General features: G+C 38.1%; 1 protein-coding gene across 3 annotated transcripts in view; it reads left to right on the top strand.

Moving 5' to 3' along the window:
- EPS8 (epidermal growth factor receptor pathway substrate 8) overlaps positions 1 to 14,940 on the top strand; it is a 237,029-nt gene that overhangs the window by 159,894 nt on the left and 62,195 nt on the right. For all 3 annotated transcript variants that reach the window (XM_045288418.1, XM_045288420.1, XM_045288419.1), the window contains 5 exons: positions 5,941 to 6,008; positions 7,033 to 7,194; positions 9,221 to 9,370; positions 12,381 to 12,463; positions 14,086 to 14,222. In XM_045288418.1, the coding sequence (XP_045144353.1) occupies positions 5,941 to 6,008; positions 7,033 to 7,194; positions 9,221 to 9,370; positions 12,381 to 12,463; positions 14,086 to 14,222 (600 nt within the window). The remainder of the gene's footprint in view (positions 1 to 5,940; positions 6,009 to 7,032; positions 7,195 to 9,220; positions 9,371 to 12,380; positions 12,464 to 14,085; positions 14,223 to 14,940) is intronic.

The following is a 14,940-nucleotide window of genomic DNA, read 5'->3' as shown; positions in this document are numbered from 1 at the left end:
CTGGCACAATTAACCAACTCAAAAGCCTATAGTGGGAGTAGGGAGGATTATAAGAGAGTCACTTTTTGTTTGTGGTCCTAAGATTCATCAAGGCCCTCAAACTTATTATTTTAACTCCAAGTGATATTATGCATAGTCATGGTATAGGATCAAGATATAATTTTCTTCATCGATTTTTAACTTTCTGCGGCAGACATCACTCTTATACTAAACCAAGCCAAATAACAGCAATCCAGTGCCATTGAGTGTATTCCAACTTAAAGCTACCCTATTTCGGGCACCCAAGACTATAAATCTTCATGGGAGAAGACAGCCTCATTATTCTCCTAAGAAGCAACTGAGAGGTTTGAACTGCCACTGTTATAGTTAGTAGCCCACTACCTCACAGTGCCTTCAGGATTCCTAAACCCCCTTTTGGCAAAAACAACAAAAAAGAAAACTCACTGCCATCAAATCAATTCTGCCTCAGTGACCTTTAAAGACGTAGCAGAACTGCCTGTGGGGGTGGTCTCTGAGACTGTACAGTTTGATGGGAATGGAAAGCTTCCTCTTTCTCCCGTGGAGTAGATGGTGGTTCTGAACTTCTCTTTGAACTTCCCACCTTGTGGTTTGCAGCCCACTTCTCCACCATAGTGCACTAGAAATACACACACACACACACACACACACACACACGCACACAAACAGAGAAATCTCACAAACATATTGTGAATTATACACTTACATAACAATGGATTTGCTTTTGAGGGAATATATTATTAATTTTAATTTATTTGAGGGAAAGTAATTGAGGTATGCAGCTTTAATAGCCCTATATTGTGATGTTTCTCATTGTTAATACAAAAAGTCCCAAAGCTGGCACCGGAAAGGCTTTGCATCTCAACAGTTCCTGACAATAGACTGCGTGCCTTAGAAAATAAATATTAATATTTTTCCCCTTCACTGACCTTAAGGCAGTGTGATTTCATTTGGATCAGAGATTATAGAACTGAGGATTTGATATATATTCCAACTAATCATTTTGTGTCTTTAAGCGCTAAAATTTTAAGTTGTTTTTCAGGGAAGTGCTTACAAGATGTATAAAGCAATTTCCCCCACGGGTGCAGTGCGTGCCATCTTCTGGTGACTCCAAGGGCCATTGTTGTGCACAGTAATTTGTTGCTGCAATGTACTCCTCAGTGGCTGCATTCTTTACCATTTCTCACATAATTCTGGATCTGTTTTCCTTTTGAAAAGTTCGGGCTGCTTTTGCTGTGTGATTGGGTCACGAGGTGAGAAATCTTGCTAGTAAAGTAAATAGATTCTGAGTTAAGAATTTAGTCTTAATATAAAATCTTTTTATATTAAAATACACAGATTTTAACATACTGTGGCATCTCTGCCACAATAGGAATTTTAAATATGCTTTGTTCAGAATAGCTGAACTTCCTAGAAAAGTAACTTCCCCTTTAATTAGATATTGCTGAATTTGGAATATGACCACTTCCAGAGTAATCAGCTGTTTAAAGCCATCTGTTTCCAGAAAGCTTCCAGTTTCACAAGTTTCCAATTAATAATACTCTGCCACTATTACAAGCAACTTTGAGATTTACATTGTGGCTAGGTTGGATCATGGTGAATAAAAATGATATGCAGCACTCTAGACTGAAATTTGCCATGAGTTTAGACTTTGTGTGTCATGTCACTGTCAGAAAGCGCGTTTGCGTTTCTTCCTGGCTTTCTTTATTGAGAGAAGAGCGGCTAAGACTGTAGCATATGTAACGGTAAACTGCAGTATATGTAACCATAGTATAGGTAGTGTATGTAACCGTAAAGTGCAGTCAATATGTAGTTGAGTTTCCTCTAATGCCCTTATACTTACACAGTGCTGGGCATCACGTTCTCAGGGAAATGTTCCTGCATACACCAATTTTTAAAAAGATATCCCCTCCCACATATATTTCACATTTTCTATTGATCTTTTTTCCTCTGACTGCCTTTTTTCTTCTGACTTGTTAGTCTTATCTTCAAATTGTCCTAATTGAACTTCAAGCAGTCACCGTGAAGTTATGCTTTAATGAAAACTCAGTTCTGTTTTCTTTATTATTTAACGTGTGTTTTTACTTAGGAAAACTACTTACATCATTTTGTTTTTAAGGGAAAAAATGTTCTTAAATTCTAAAGAGAATAAACCAAACTCAGGGCCGTCGAGCTGATTTAGACTCACAGAGACCCCAGAGGGCAGATGGAAACACCGCTTTGGGTTTCCCCTACAGAGACGGTAACTCTGCACGGGAGTAGAAAGCCTCATCTTTCCCCCATGGAGTAGATTGTGGTTTTGAACTTCTGACCTTGCAGTTACCAACCAGTCTGAGGCATAACACACTTTGCCACTAGGGCTCCTTTAAGAGTAACCGACCTGAAATTATGATCAGATCAGACAGTTGGATAAATTAGGTGATATAGGTTAGTCAAACATTAAGCTGTTTACATGTGAATTTAAAGGCAATTCCAGTGCAATTGAAAAACATTTACATTTTTTCCTCATGTTCCCTTTGTGTCCCCCAAGACTATGATCCCAAGCCCTCAGGCTCAACAACTCATTGCCTGCAAGCTGCTTGGTTATGTCTAAGACGTTTTTATAAATTTACCCCCTCTGTGCTCCAATATATTCACTGATGTGTTTGTAAGATGCTGTTGTTGTTAGGGGCCATCAGTCAGTTACGATTCGTAGTGACCCTGTGCACAGCAGAATGAGACACTGCAGTCTGGTGCCACTCTCATAATTGGTCCTGTGTTTGAGCCCATCGTTGCAGCCTCTGTGTCAATCCATCTGTGTTAGTCTGGGTAGACTAGAGAAACAAATCCAGGGAGACTCATATGTCTATAAGAGCTTTATATACAAGAGCATTTGAATATTGAGAAAACATCCCAGCCCAGTCCAGATCAAGTCCATATGTCCAATTTTAGTCTGATACCAATCTATAAAAACCTTTTCAGCCTCACAAAACACATGCAATGATGCTGAATGCAGGAAGATCGCAGGCCAGTGGGTGGGAAATCTTGTCGATCCAGTGGCATTATAAAACATCTCTGTGCTGGCAGGGGTCTCCACATGGCTCCTCCAGCTCAGGGCACTAGCAAAGCTTCACGTGTCTTGTCAGCTGCACTATCTCCCAGGGAGTGAACCTGTGTGCCCCCTCCAGCGAGCTACTTATCTCTGTTGTGCCTCCAAATGAGGTCATCAAGCTATGATCTGATTGACAGGTTAGACTCCACCCCTTCACTCTGAATCCTCAAATTGACACCAGATTATGTAACTACCACACCATCCCCATTCAGGCCTTCATCTTTTTTGCTGCCCCTCTACTTTACCAAACATGATCTCCTTCTCCAGGGACTGGTTTGCCCTGAGAACATGTCCAAAATATGTAAGACAAAGGCTTGCCACCCCAGATTACAAGGAAAGCACTCTGGCAAAACTTCTTACAAGACAAATCGGTTTGTTCTTTTAGCAGTCCATGGTACTTTCAGTATTCTTCTCCGGCATCACAATCCAAAAGCTTAGATTCTTCTTCAGTCCTCCTTCTTCAGTGTCCAACTTCCGTGCGCATGTGAAGCAGTGAGAAATGCTATGGCATGCTTATAGCATAGGAAAGGACATAACTGGGAATGTCCTCTGACGGACTTCGTCATATTCTTTGGTGTAGCCTTGTTCGCCTTCCCACTCTTACTCGGTTTGTGTGTGTACGTGTCTACTTGCTGATTGTTAGCACTGTTAGTGCAGGATTCTGGGTTTATTAAAATCCACCTCTCTTGCTTTTAACTCTTGTCCTGCTCCTAGTGTCTTATTTTATCCTGAGCATTTTGTGCTGGTTTCTCCTGATTGTAGCTTGCCTTTCTCTTCACTGCAGTGTCCCTTCACTTTCTTTCCCCTCGGTTTAATCGGCGTCCACTCCCTAGTGAGTGATTGACCCTCCTTCTCCGCCCACCCTGGCTAACCTTGAAACCGTGCTTGTTTATGTCTAGAAATCATTTCTTGACTTTTTATACCTGTCGTCTTGTACAATGTTTGCCCTTTGGCAATCGACTAACCTCACTCAGCATAGTACATTCCAGGTTCATCCATGTGGTAAGGTGTTTGGGCGATTGATCTTTCCTCTTTTTAACGGTGGCATAGTATTTTGGTCTGTGTGTATGTAGTGTTTTATCCATTCATCCACTGATGGATACTTCCATTGTTTTCATCCTTAGTGCTATGATAAACCAGAGTGTGCATGGATCTCTTTTCGTTTATCTTATTTTTGTAGACTATATGAAAGGGCTTATAAAAGTTTGTGGAAAAGTTCATGATTCTTTCTTTTTTTTTTTTTACTTAAAATTCTTTAATAAATCCTTTTATTGGGGGTGATTATTTCTTAATGTGCTTTTGCTACCTTTTTCTGAATCATATGTTGTATTTCAAGAGTTATCACTGTTTCCCAAAGAACAATTAGTCACATCACTTTGATTAATCTTCAACTAATCATAAGGAATGTTGTTTGTTCACGTTGTAATATGTAGAAGACAGTCATGTAAGTGAAGATGTGTTTTTGCCTTATTGGACTAGAAAATTTGATATGAAATCAGATCTTCGATTACATTATTTTGGTAGGAACAGATGGATCGTATTTCTTCAGGTCGTCCTCCAAACAAAAGAAGAAAGGTAGCTGATACTAAACTTTGTTGTGTGTTTGCTCTGATTAAGTTATTTTAATGCTGCAAAAGCAAAAATGGAAGGTATTGGAATAACAACGGAATCATGGAATATGGAGAATATGCAGTTTTTCAACAAAAATTTAAAAATAAATTTAAACTTAGTTATACATACATTGGGAAGTAAGATTTTACAAAGATTTGAAATTTTTTCAATTTATTTCCTTTATGAATATGTTTATGTGCTTTTATTTTTATATTTACTTTTATGTTTTGCAGAATATTTCCATTTTTGCTGTGTAGGAAGATCTGTCATTTTTCTATATAAAATATGCATTTATATAAAGATTCATATTTATATTCGAAAAAAATGCTAGGAAACAGAATATCCTTTTCTGTTGTTTTTACGTAGATAGGCCAGAATTGTAATGCTTTCAGAGTCTTTTGGTTTGATATTATTTCACTGCTTTGTTTGTATTTTTCCTTAGAAGAAATAGAGCAACCATGAATTTGCAAATAAGCAAGTTGCTTGATTAGAAAGCAACAAGGGCCAAATGTTGCATCCCTGGATTTTCTGTTTTAGTTATAATTTTTGGTTTTGCAGCATTTCACAAGGGAAAGTTAGAGGTTTCTTTTTGTTTTTTAAGTGGTTTGCTGAAGCAACTTTCTTACCAATTTTTTCTAGCACTTTTTCTCCATTTCTGAGCATCATGTTTGTTGTTGCCTATGGATGTGTGTGAAAGGGTTAATGCTTAACAACAGTCAGTGTGACTGAATCATGTTTTCAGTCTCTTCTAACCCTGTACTTTGTTTGGATGCTGTGAAAGATATTTTTATACTTTTACCTATTTTAATTATGTAGTGTTATTCATAAAATACAGTATCTATGACCGTGTTTGCAATTCTCTTTGGTTCTCAGTGCACCAACAGGTGACTTGAAAGTCATTTTTTCCCCTTTGCTTTTTTGGTTAAAGATTCAGTCCCACTTAATAAAACCTCTAGGGAAAATCGCTATTTTCCTTATATTTGTATTCTTGTTAACCTTTGGACTTCTGAAATTCCTACTGGGTCAAAGTGTTCTTGTGTATAATTTAGGCTGTGAGATTTACGATGAATAATGAATGTTCCAGAAACCCACACAATGGTGACTTGTCAACCACTTTCTTTACATGTGAGATAGACTGGTTTTGAGATAACCACATGACACAGTGCATGAGCTTTTTCCTATTGGTGAGTAAATCATGACTTTTCTCATTTCTCTTGCAGAACAAAGGAAGAATTATGCACGGGACAGTGTCAGCAGTGTGTCCGATGTGTCCCAGTACCGTGTTGAAGTAAGATGCCTTACTGTTTGCCAAACTTTAGAATGACCCTTGAGAGATATATTGGAAGCAAAATCAGAATTACATTTTACTTCATTCCTATGATGTATTTTAAGTTGTATTGACCTTTCAGGTTTTTGTAAAACTGAAAATATGTACATATATATATATATATATAATATATATATATTCTGTAGTCTGAGATCTATTTTCTTAGAGAATAAAATTAAAATGAAAACCTTCCTCCTCAGTTACCATTTTCCCATGCTGTTTTGGGCAAAGCAAGACAACCGTTTTGGTATGGTGTTACCGAGTCCTCTTGAAAGTAAGCCTTTGGCAGACTTAGTGCATGGTCTAGTTTTGTGCTTAGTTTTATTTAAAGTCATTACTAGTTTTGCTTAAATGTTGGTTTCCTTTTTTGTCCTATTCTTAGCTTTTTAAGATGTTTGCTTTTAAAGGGACTCTACTCAGATGACATCTGCTTATAATAGAACATATTTACGTAGAGAGATAATTTTAAGATTGTTCTTTGTATTCTGTCTAGATCATGCATGCTTAATTAAATTTAAATAGCTTGTTCCAGCAAGTGGTTTTGGTAAAATGAAGTGTTTGATGTCAAGGATCAGCATCCTTAGTTTCGAGGCTACTGTGTGGTTTAGCAGTTGACCATAATCTGCTACTGTGGTTTAGCAGTGAACCATAATCTATGAACTGGTGGGCAGATTGATCCTAAGATAAGGGTATCTCAGCTTTAAGAATTTATTTTAGTGTCATTATTATATAGTTCAACAGAGACTTAAACAGAATTAGATATCTTTGAATCAAGACATTGTTTGTTCTATTCAATAAAAGCCTGCTTGAATTTATCCCGCCAATAAAATTATCCCCCCCTCCTGCGTTCTGGAATATGTTCTATTGTCTCTCATATCTATTAATTGACTTCACTTATATTGGCTCTGCTATCTTCTGGAAAATAGATACCACGAGGTAATGTAAGCATGATAAATATTTTTCTCTCTTTTTTCTCACCCATAAGCACTTGACTACATTCATCCTGGATCGGAAAGATGCTATGATAACTGTTGATGACGGAATAAGGAAGCTGAAATTGCTTGATGCCAAGGGCAAAGTATGGACTCAAGATATGATTCTCCAAGTAGATGATAAAGCTGTGAGCCTGATTGATTTGGAATCAAAGGCAAGTGTGTTTTCAATTGTTTTTAGCTTATTTTCAAGAATGCTCCACAAACATGGACATTCCTCTTCAGATCAGATTGCTTGGAAATGAATGAAAGTTTGAAAAAATGATTTGTTTTGTTCAGTGGTTTTGAGGAAACAATATACACGTATATGCAAAGGACCTATGTGTAGCATAGCGGGTTACATATTGGACTATTAACTGCATGCCCAGCAGTTCAAACCTGCCAATTGTTACACGGGAGAACAATGAGGCTTTCTGCTCACATAAAGTTTTATAGCCCCAGAAACCCACAGAGACGGTTGTACCCTGAGTCCAAACTGACTCACTGGAAGTGAGGGATCTAGGTAGATGCGTGCAAAACCAGTGTTGTAAACAATTTTTATTTTATCTATAAATGACAGATGTGAGGAAAAATTACATAGGTGTCAAATAAAGCCCTCATTGAGACATGCTCTTTTTGTTATATGTTAATTACATGCAAGGCTAATCCTTTGCCTACTGCGTGCATGAGATGGGATGACGGATTTTTATGTGTCACTTCACGAGCCCTCAGCAGACAGACACCCTTCTCTAATGTACCCGTTGGCAAATAAGAAGCTAGGGCTCTCAAAAGTAAACTTTTCTGGGGCCCCTTATGTAATACGCATTTAAATTGCTAGGATACAGAAAACAATTGTGACCATAATTTTAGATTATTTTGATTGGAATAGGGACAAAATGAATTCATTCTTTCACCTGCCTGTTGTATATTTAGTGGGAAAACAGCAACCAGATAGCTTCTCTGGTTCTCATAATTTTGAATAATCACAGAGACAGGATATTATTTAACTTATTTTTTGCAAAGGAGACAATTTTATTAGCTCCCTGCTATGGCTTAGATAGTTGAAAGTATTATTTCTATTGATTTAAATTTTAACTTCTATTTTAATAGAAGCTGCATGCCTTAATTACCTTTGTTGAATTCCAGGAAATCAGGATTTAAAATAAAATTTATTGGGTGATGTTTATTCATATGTGTGACCGTCATCAAAGTTGGAATTTTAGTAAGCCCCAGATGTATCTTTTCTTATTTAAACAAAATGATCATTTCTTTCATATCACCCACTAACTGTGTGTAAGGCCATTGATTTAAAGAGAAGCACCTATCAAGTACATATTTCTAACTGTGAAGAGAAACTTAATTTGTTTTAAGAAGGAATTATTTAATATGTTCCATGTTTTACTTGCATGACCCTTTATAGGTTACAGCGTTTATTTGTGTGTGTACTATCCAATCTCCTTATCATTGAAAAGTTCATCCATTTTGTTGTTGGACGTATACACAGCCAACGTTGCAGCAGCTCATCAAGTACAGTTCAGTGACGCTGTTCAAGTGCTTCGACCATGCTCACTCTCTTTGTCTGGGATGTGCTCCCTCTTTAACATAAACTCACTACATCCCAAGGCAACTCGTTTTCTTACTGAGTTCCTTGTGATTCGGCTGTTTCACATTTTTGTCATATGGTGATTGTTTTCATCTCAGATAGCTTCAGTTAAATTAAAAAAAGGACACAGATTTATTCATGTTAGCTAACAGTTGTGATCACTGGAGGTAGAACCTAGGAGAGTGTACTGAGTACATGGCTGCTCAGTGATCAAGTGAAAACAATTCAGGTCTGAATAACCATCAGGATAGGGTATTTTGTGCCAAGTCTCTAGAAAGAGATTTCAATTTGCCACCTTTTCTCTTTAAGGCATCATCAACTCTACCTTATAGTTTGAAGGAACCAGCAATGTTAAGTTCCATATTCTGTTTATTAAACATGACTGCATCTTTCTTCTATTTCCATTTTGTCATTCTTTCTTCTCACCTAGCTCCCAGCCTTGCTTTTCTGCTGTCTACTCATTCTCTCTAGTTGCAGTGCTTGCGCGTATTCATTGCAAATACAGTTTTTACACTTAAAAACATACTAATTTTTGTTGAATGCTTTGATTTTGCATGTACAATGAAAACAACAAGACAAGCTATGTTCTCTCTTTCTAGAATGAGCTGGAGAATTTCCCTTTAAACACAATCCAGCACTGCCAAGCGGTGATGCACTCCTGCAACTATAATTCCGTACTCGCCCTGGTGTGCAAAGAGACAACCCAGAACAAGCCGGATCTTCACCTTTTCCAGTGTGACGAGGTTAAGGTGAAAAAAGAAAATCCTGTTTTTTTTTCCTCCCCCCCCCCCCCCCCCGAAATGTTCTGATGCTTGCAAATTACCTATTTCAGTCTTATGGATAACATATACTAAATTTTGTTTGTGAAAATTGTTTTCAGAAAAGCAAATACTCCAGCACTTTCTTTAGGGCTTCAATACCAAGTAGATAAAGAGAAGAAAAAGTGATATAAAATCAGGTGGATTATATTTATTTTTAAAATTCTACATAATGTATTAGAATGTTCATCGAGTACCTTTGATTCATCATTACATATTGATCTTTTAAAACCCACGCTTGTGGAATAATAAATAATTCCTTGTTCTTATTTTTTTCTGCACATTGCATGGATTATTTGAATAATTAAGATATGTCCTACTGATTTAAAGGTAGCTCAGTGGTTCAGCGATAGGGTGCTAATGAAAAGCTTGGTGGTTGAACCCGTGAGGAGAAAGATGTAGCAGTCAGTGCTCACAGTTTAAAGGCTGGAAAACTCTCTGAAGCAGTTCTGCTCAGTTTGAAAGTCTCTCTGTGAGTCAGAAATGACTCAGCAGCAGTGGACTCAGTTCTTTGGGTTTTTAATTTTTTTAAAATTTGGACTTGACTCCTGCTCAAGGTGTGTAGTCCCCAAGGCTTATGAAAAATCACCGAGCATAGTAGCAGTAAGAGCTGCCATAGCGCCAAGATTGTATGTCTCAAAGGATGCTGTAATTTTTTAGTGATTTGTGATGATTGATTAGACGTTAGAAGCTATCTGCAAACTAGAATATCCCTATCTGTTGAGCATCTAAATTCTCTAAAGAGAAAAATCACTGAAAGAGAATTTTGTGTCAATTGGTACTTTGCCAAAACAGAATTATTCTCATTGTGATGGTGTATCAGAAAATACTGAGGTAAAATTTATCTTACATAGAAATGTTTAGAGATTAACATGAAGAATTACCTGTTTCTTTCTGTATATCTTTACCATTAAAATATGATAGGTAAGTTTGGATCAGCTGTGAACAATGAACTTTATCATGTTCCTCCAATTTCAATTAACAGATTAGATTCTAAAATCTTGTTTCAAAAGATCTGTTGCCTTTAGGTAATTTCTATATGTGATCATATTTTCACAGTACCATATATACTCATGTATAAGCTGAGTTTTCCAGCACATTTTTAATGCAGTTTTTGTGATAAAATTAGGTGCCATGGCTGATATTCGGGTTAGCTTATACTTGAGTATATACTTTTTGACATTAATCATAGAATTCTTAAAGGATTATATGTGTTAAATCAGTTAGTGTTAAACAATATTTTACTTTGCAAGTATAGGAAAGTATTTTAAACATTTTAATAACAGAGACAATGATGAAAGACATTTCCAATAGTGTATCTGTATCAGTTCTCTAACAATCCTTTTGAAGCTAAGAGTTACTATGCTAAGTAAAGATTACGGATTTTTGTTTTGAGAACAGAGCTTTTTTTATTTGATAGAGAATGGAAATGAGATTAATTTACTGGAAACTATTATAACTAGAAACTCAAGTAACATTAAATAGCCATGTGCATTTACTCATTAGTGCATCTTCTACATATGAGATAGGGTTTTTTCCATTGCCCAATTGAAAATAAAAGTACAATTGAAATAGAATTGAAAAACATAAGTATGAAATGTGATATGACTTCTTTTATATACATCTGTGTTTTAAAGTTTGCTTACCTGGGACATAAAGTTCCTGTCTCACTTCTGTAGCACACTTTGTCTTGGAAATATAATTGTCCCCCTATGGGCAGCTCCAGGTTTATAGGCACCTTCAGTATCAATATCTTATATAATAAAAAGCCTTTCACCTGATGTTTGTAATGTTTTCCTGAACCTAGGCTGTTCTTACGTATGTAACACTGGGATAGGGTGCATTAGTGTACTTACTTCACTAGCCGGGTGACCTTGACAAGTCGTTGCTGTTTCATTGTTCTTGTGTTTCACGGAGATCAGATTAGATGATTTTTAAGTGTTGTTTCAGCAGAAGTATTTATGATTATCTAGGTATGTATCTGAGAAAAGCATAATTGCAGAGAACAAGTAGGCATAAAAATAGGTGATCGATACATCCAAGCAATAATCCAGTATTAGGAATAGTCACAGGCAATAAAAAAAAAACTTCATAGCCAAATAAAATAACTTCAGATGCTAACCTCACTGAGTTCCAAGAAAATGGACGCCACTGTTCTTGTTGGAAAAATATTGGAAAAGCCGATTATATGGAGAAATTCATGTTTATCTGAAATGACAAAGCGAAGTGTTACCAGGACGGACACGACTCTGGGCTGGGGATCATTCAGTGGTTATCTTGTTGGTCGCTGCCATCCGCTGGGCTCCCACGCCTCATGACCCATGCGCCGCAGAAGCGCTCCCCCTTCTGGGCCATGCTCATTGCCATGTTTGACCCCAGGGTTGCAGCCATGGTTTCGCTCGATGGCATTGAGCATCGTCCTCTTTCTCAATGGTTGTTGCAGATTTGTTCTACATGGAGATGGGCTCTGCTGGCACGAGCGCTTTGTTTCCGTAGGTTCCTGGATTCTGGAGATGCGGGCGGGGGGAGGGGCTGGCGGGGGTGTGCATCGAAGCCTTCATTGCATCTCGGGCCGAGACGTTGATCCGATTCTGTTTTCAACGTCGATTTCTATTTGAATGATGCCGCCTTCTTACCTTTGCTTTTATACAAAGATAGCCTTTTAAAATGAAGAGAACCTTGGAGTAGATATTTTTAGGATTTCCTTCAGGAAATCTTTAGGATATCTTTAGGATTTCCGTCCTGTTTTTATAAAATTCATTACTAAATAAAAAACTGGGAGTCGTGTTTTGAAAGCAGATAAAAAAGCTAAAATGCTTTCCTTTTACATCAAGATACTTATTGATTCAGACAGGTAACCTAATCCCCTTTTCTGTTTTAGCCTGCATATCAAGACTTAAACAAATCTATAATCTCCCAGGTAACTCGTGTCTCCTTGCAGGCAAACCTAATTAGTGAAGATATTGAAAGCGCAGTCAGTGACAGTAAAGGAGGAAAGCAGAAGAGGAGGCCCGATGCCCTCAGGTAAAACATTAAAGACATGAAGGGTGGAATTGATTTGCTTTTAAACCTCTTTTTCCATGGAAGGATTAGAAAAAAATAGTTCCAATGCAAGTGTGGTATGATGCTGCCCAGATTACTGTCTGTCACCCCGATTCGCTTGTCCATCCAGTGGTACCAGTATGTGTGTCCTCGGCTCCTTCTTTTCTCGGATAGGGCTTCTCCATCCCGTGGTGGGAGTAACAGAGTCATGAGAGTTGAGTGAAACCTAGGAGAATGTATCAACCAGACATGGGGTACACAGCTGGTACACAGCATTCCCCCAATCGCAAGAGGGGATTAGAGATCCGATCTGGTTTTCAGCGGAATTCAAATACTTTTGTGTTTTTATATTTTGTGTATATTTATAAATATACGTACAAACGATGGAGTGATAACAGAGTAATGTTCTTCCCCTTGACATAGTTATTTTACAATAAATAAAACTTTTAAATTGTGATTTGGGGGAAAGCTTACAAAACAAATTGGTTTTCCTTTCAACAATTCATACATATTATGTCTTGTGACCTTGTCTGTAGTCCTCACACTCTCTTACCACTTTCTCTTTGTGTTTACCATTTCTGGTCACCCTTCCTTTATATCCCTTCCTTCAGTTATCCATAGGCAGATTCTCCCCTCTTGATCTTCTGTCTCTGGTTCTTCTAAGGAGCAAGTACCTCCTTGGTGTTACTGTTCACCTTAGGCCTGTCTATTGATCACTGAAAGGTGATCTAGGGGTGGACTCAGTTCTAGGTTGGAAGACTAAGGGCCATAATCTCAAGGGTTCCACCAGCCTCTCGTCAGACCAGTAAGCATGGTCTTTGAAAAAATTATTTTAATTATTTTGAGCTTTGCGCCATATTTTTTCTCCCACTCTCTTAAGGAATTCCTGTCATGATCTCTTTCACAGCTAGTAGCTAGTGGCTGGGCGCTTTCTAGTTTTTTGGTCCCTGAGGGTCATGGGGGTGGAGGTCACTTGATCTATTAGTCTTTTAGACCAGTTAGATCCGTGTGTTCCTGATTTTCCTCACTCATCTTTGGATAACCAGTGAAACCTCTGGGGACCACTCACAAGCTTGTGGGCTCAGTATCTGCTCATGAAACCAGCATGAAGAACCTCGTCTTTGTGGACTTTGTTACGCCGCTTGACCTGATGTGTCCCGGTCCTGAGCTGCCAGGCAATAGTTCCTTGAAGTTAAAGAACAATAAATACACTGTCAGTTGTCTCCCTTCACGCACCTTTCTATTATTCGTCCCCCTGGGGGCACTGCATATCCAGCCTTGTGATGGGTTCCTCCTTTCTCCCTGAACCCCCACCCCTGACAGTGTAAGACATGAAATCATGGTAATAATATCTACTTGATCAAGGATTCATGAGGGAGGGATGGGGAAAAAAGAAGAGCTGATTCTAAATAGAAAGAAATTGTTTTGGAAACGGTGATGGCGACATATGTACAAGTGTGCTTGACACTATTGAATGATGGATTGTGAAAAGATTTGTAAGAGACCCCCAATAAAATGCTTAATTAAAAAAAAGAACTAATACATAAATTGAGTAATTTGATGTAGAAAATGCTACCGATTCCATTTGTTCTCATCACCTTTAGAATGATTTCTAAAGCAGACCCCGGTATACCGCCTCCACCAAGTGCTCCTGCCCCGGTGCCACCTGGGACCGTTACGCAGGTGGATGTCAGAAGTCGGGTGGCAGCCTGGTCTGCGTGGGCAGCTGACCACGGGGACTGTGAGTACTTCTAGAATGATTAATTTTTGTTTTTAATATTCTGTTGAAATATATCATTCTTGTTAAACTTTAACAGTTTTATTGACATACAATTCATGTACTATACAATTCAGTAGTTTCAACATATTAAAGCGTTGTGTGCAATCATCACTAGAATCAATTTTAGAACAGTTTTTCATCCTTCCCTCTCCCACCTCCCTGCCATAATCCAACCCCAAGAAACTATTAATCCAGTTTATCTCTGTGGTTTTATCTGTCCTGGATTTCATAGAAAGAAAACACACACACCACCACCACCACCACCACCACCAACAACAACAACAACAACAACAATAGCAAAGTACAACACAGGAAAACCTCAATCCAAAAGATAGCAGGAAATCATAAAAACCCAGACCAGATTTGAAAGGAGTCAAGAGGGAGGACAAATGATAAGGTGTTAAATTTTGGCCTGACTGCACCTGCATTAATCCACTTTCCAATGCTCTGTCTGACAGCAAGGCTGTTCACATCCCTGGTCAATGGTCACAGGGGATTCACCCGAGGCTTCATCCAAGTGGGTACCCTGCAAGTGGATTTTGGACTTTCATTGTCACCCATAGCCTTCGACAAACTGTGCTCAGAATTTAAGCTATAAAGCCATTCCCTTCTTTGATCTTGATTTTCTGTGTAGTCTTAGCTGACATCTCATTTAGATGGCTGCTTGGTTTAAGACAAG

Source organism: Echinops telfairi, unplaced genomic scaffold (assembly GCF_000313985.2).
Source record: "Echinops telfairi isolate 266 unplaced genomic scaffold, ASM31398v2 ScPeMD7_21;HRSCAF=78, whole genome shotgun sequence".
NCBI lineage: Eukaryota > Metazoa > Chordata > Mammalia > Afrosoricida > Tenrecidae > Echinops > Echinops telfairi.
Note: the sequence above shows the minus strand (reverse complement) of the source record. Positions and strands in the feature narration are given on the sequence as shown.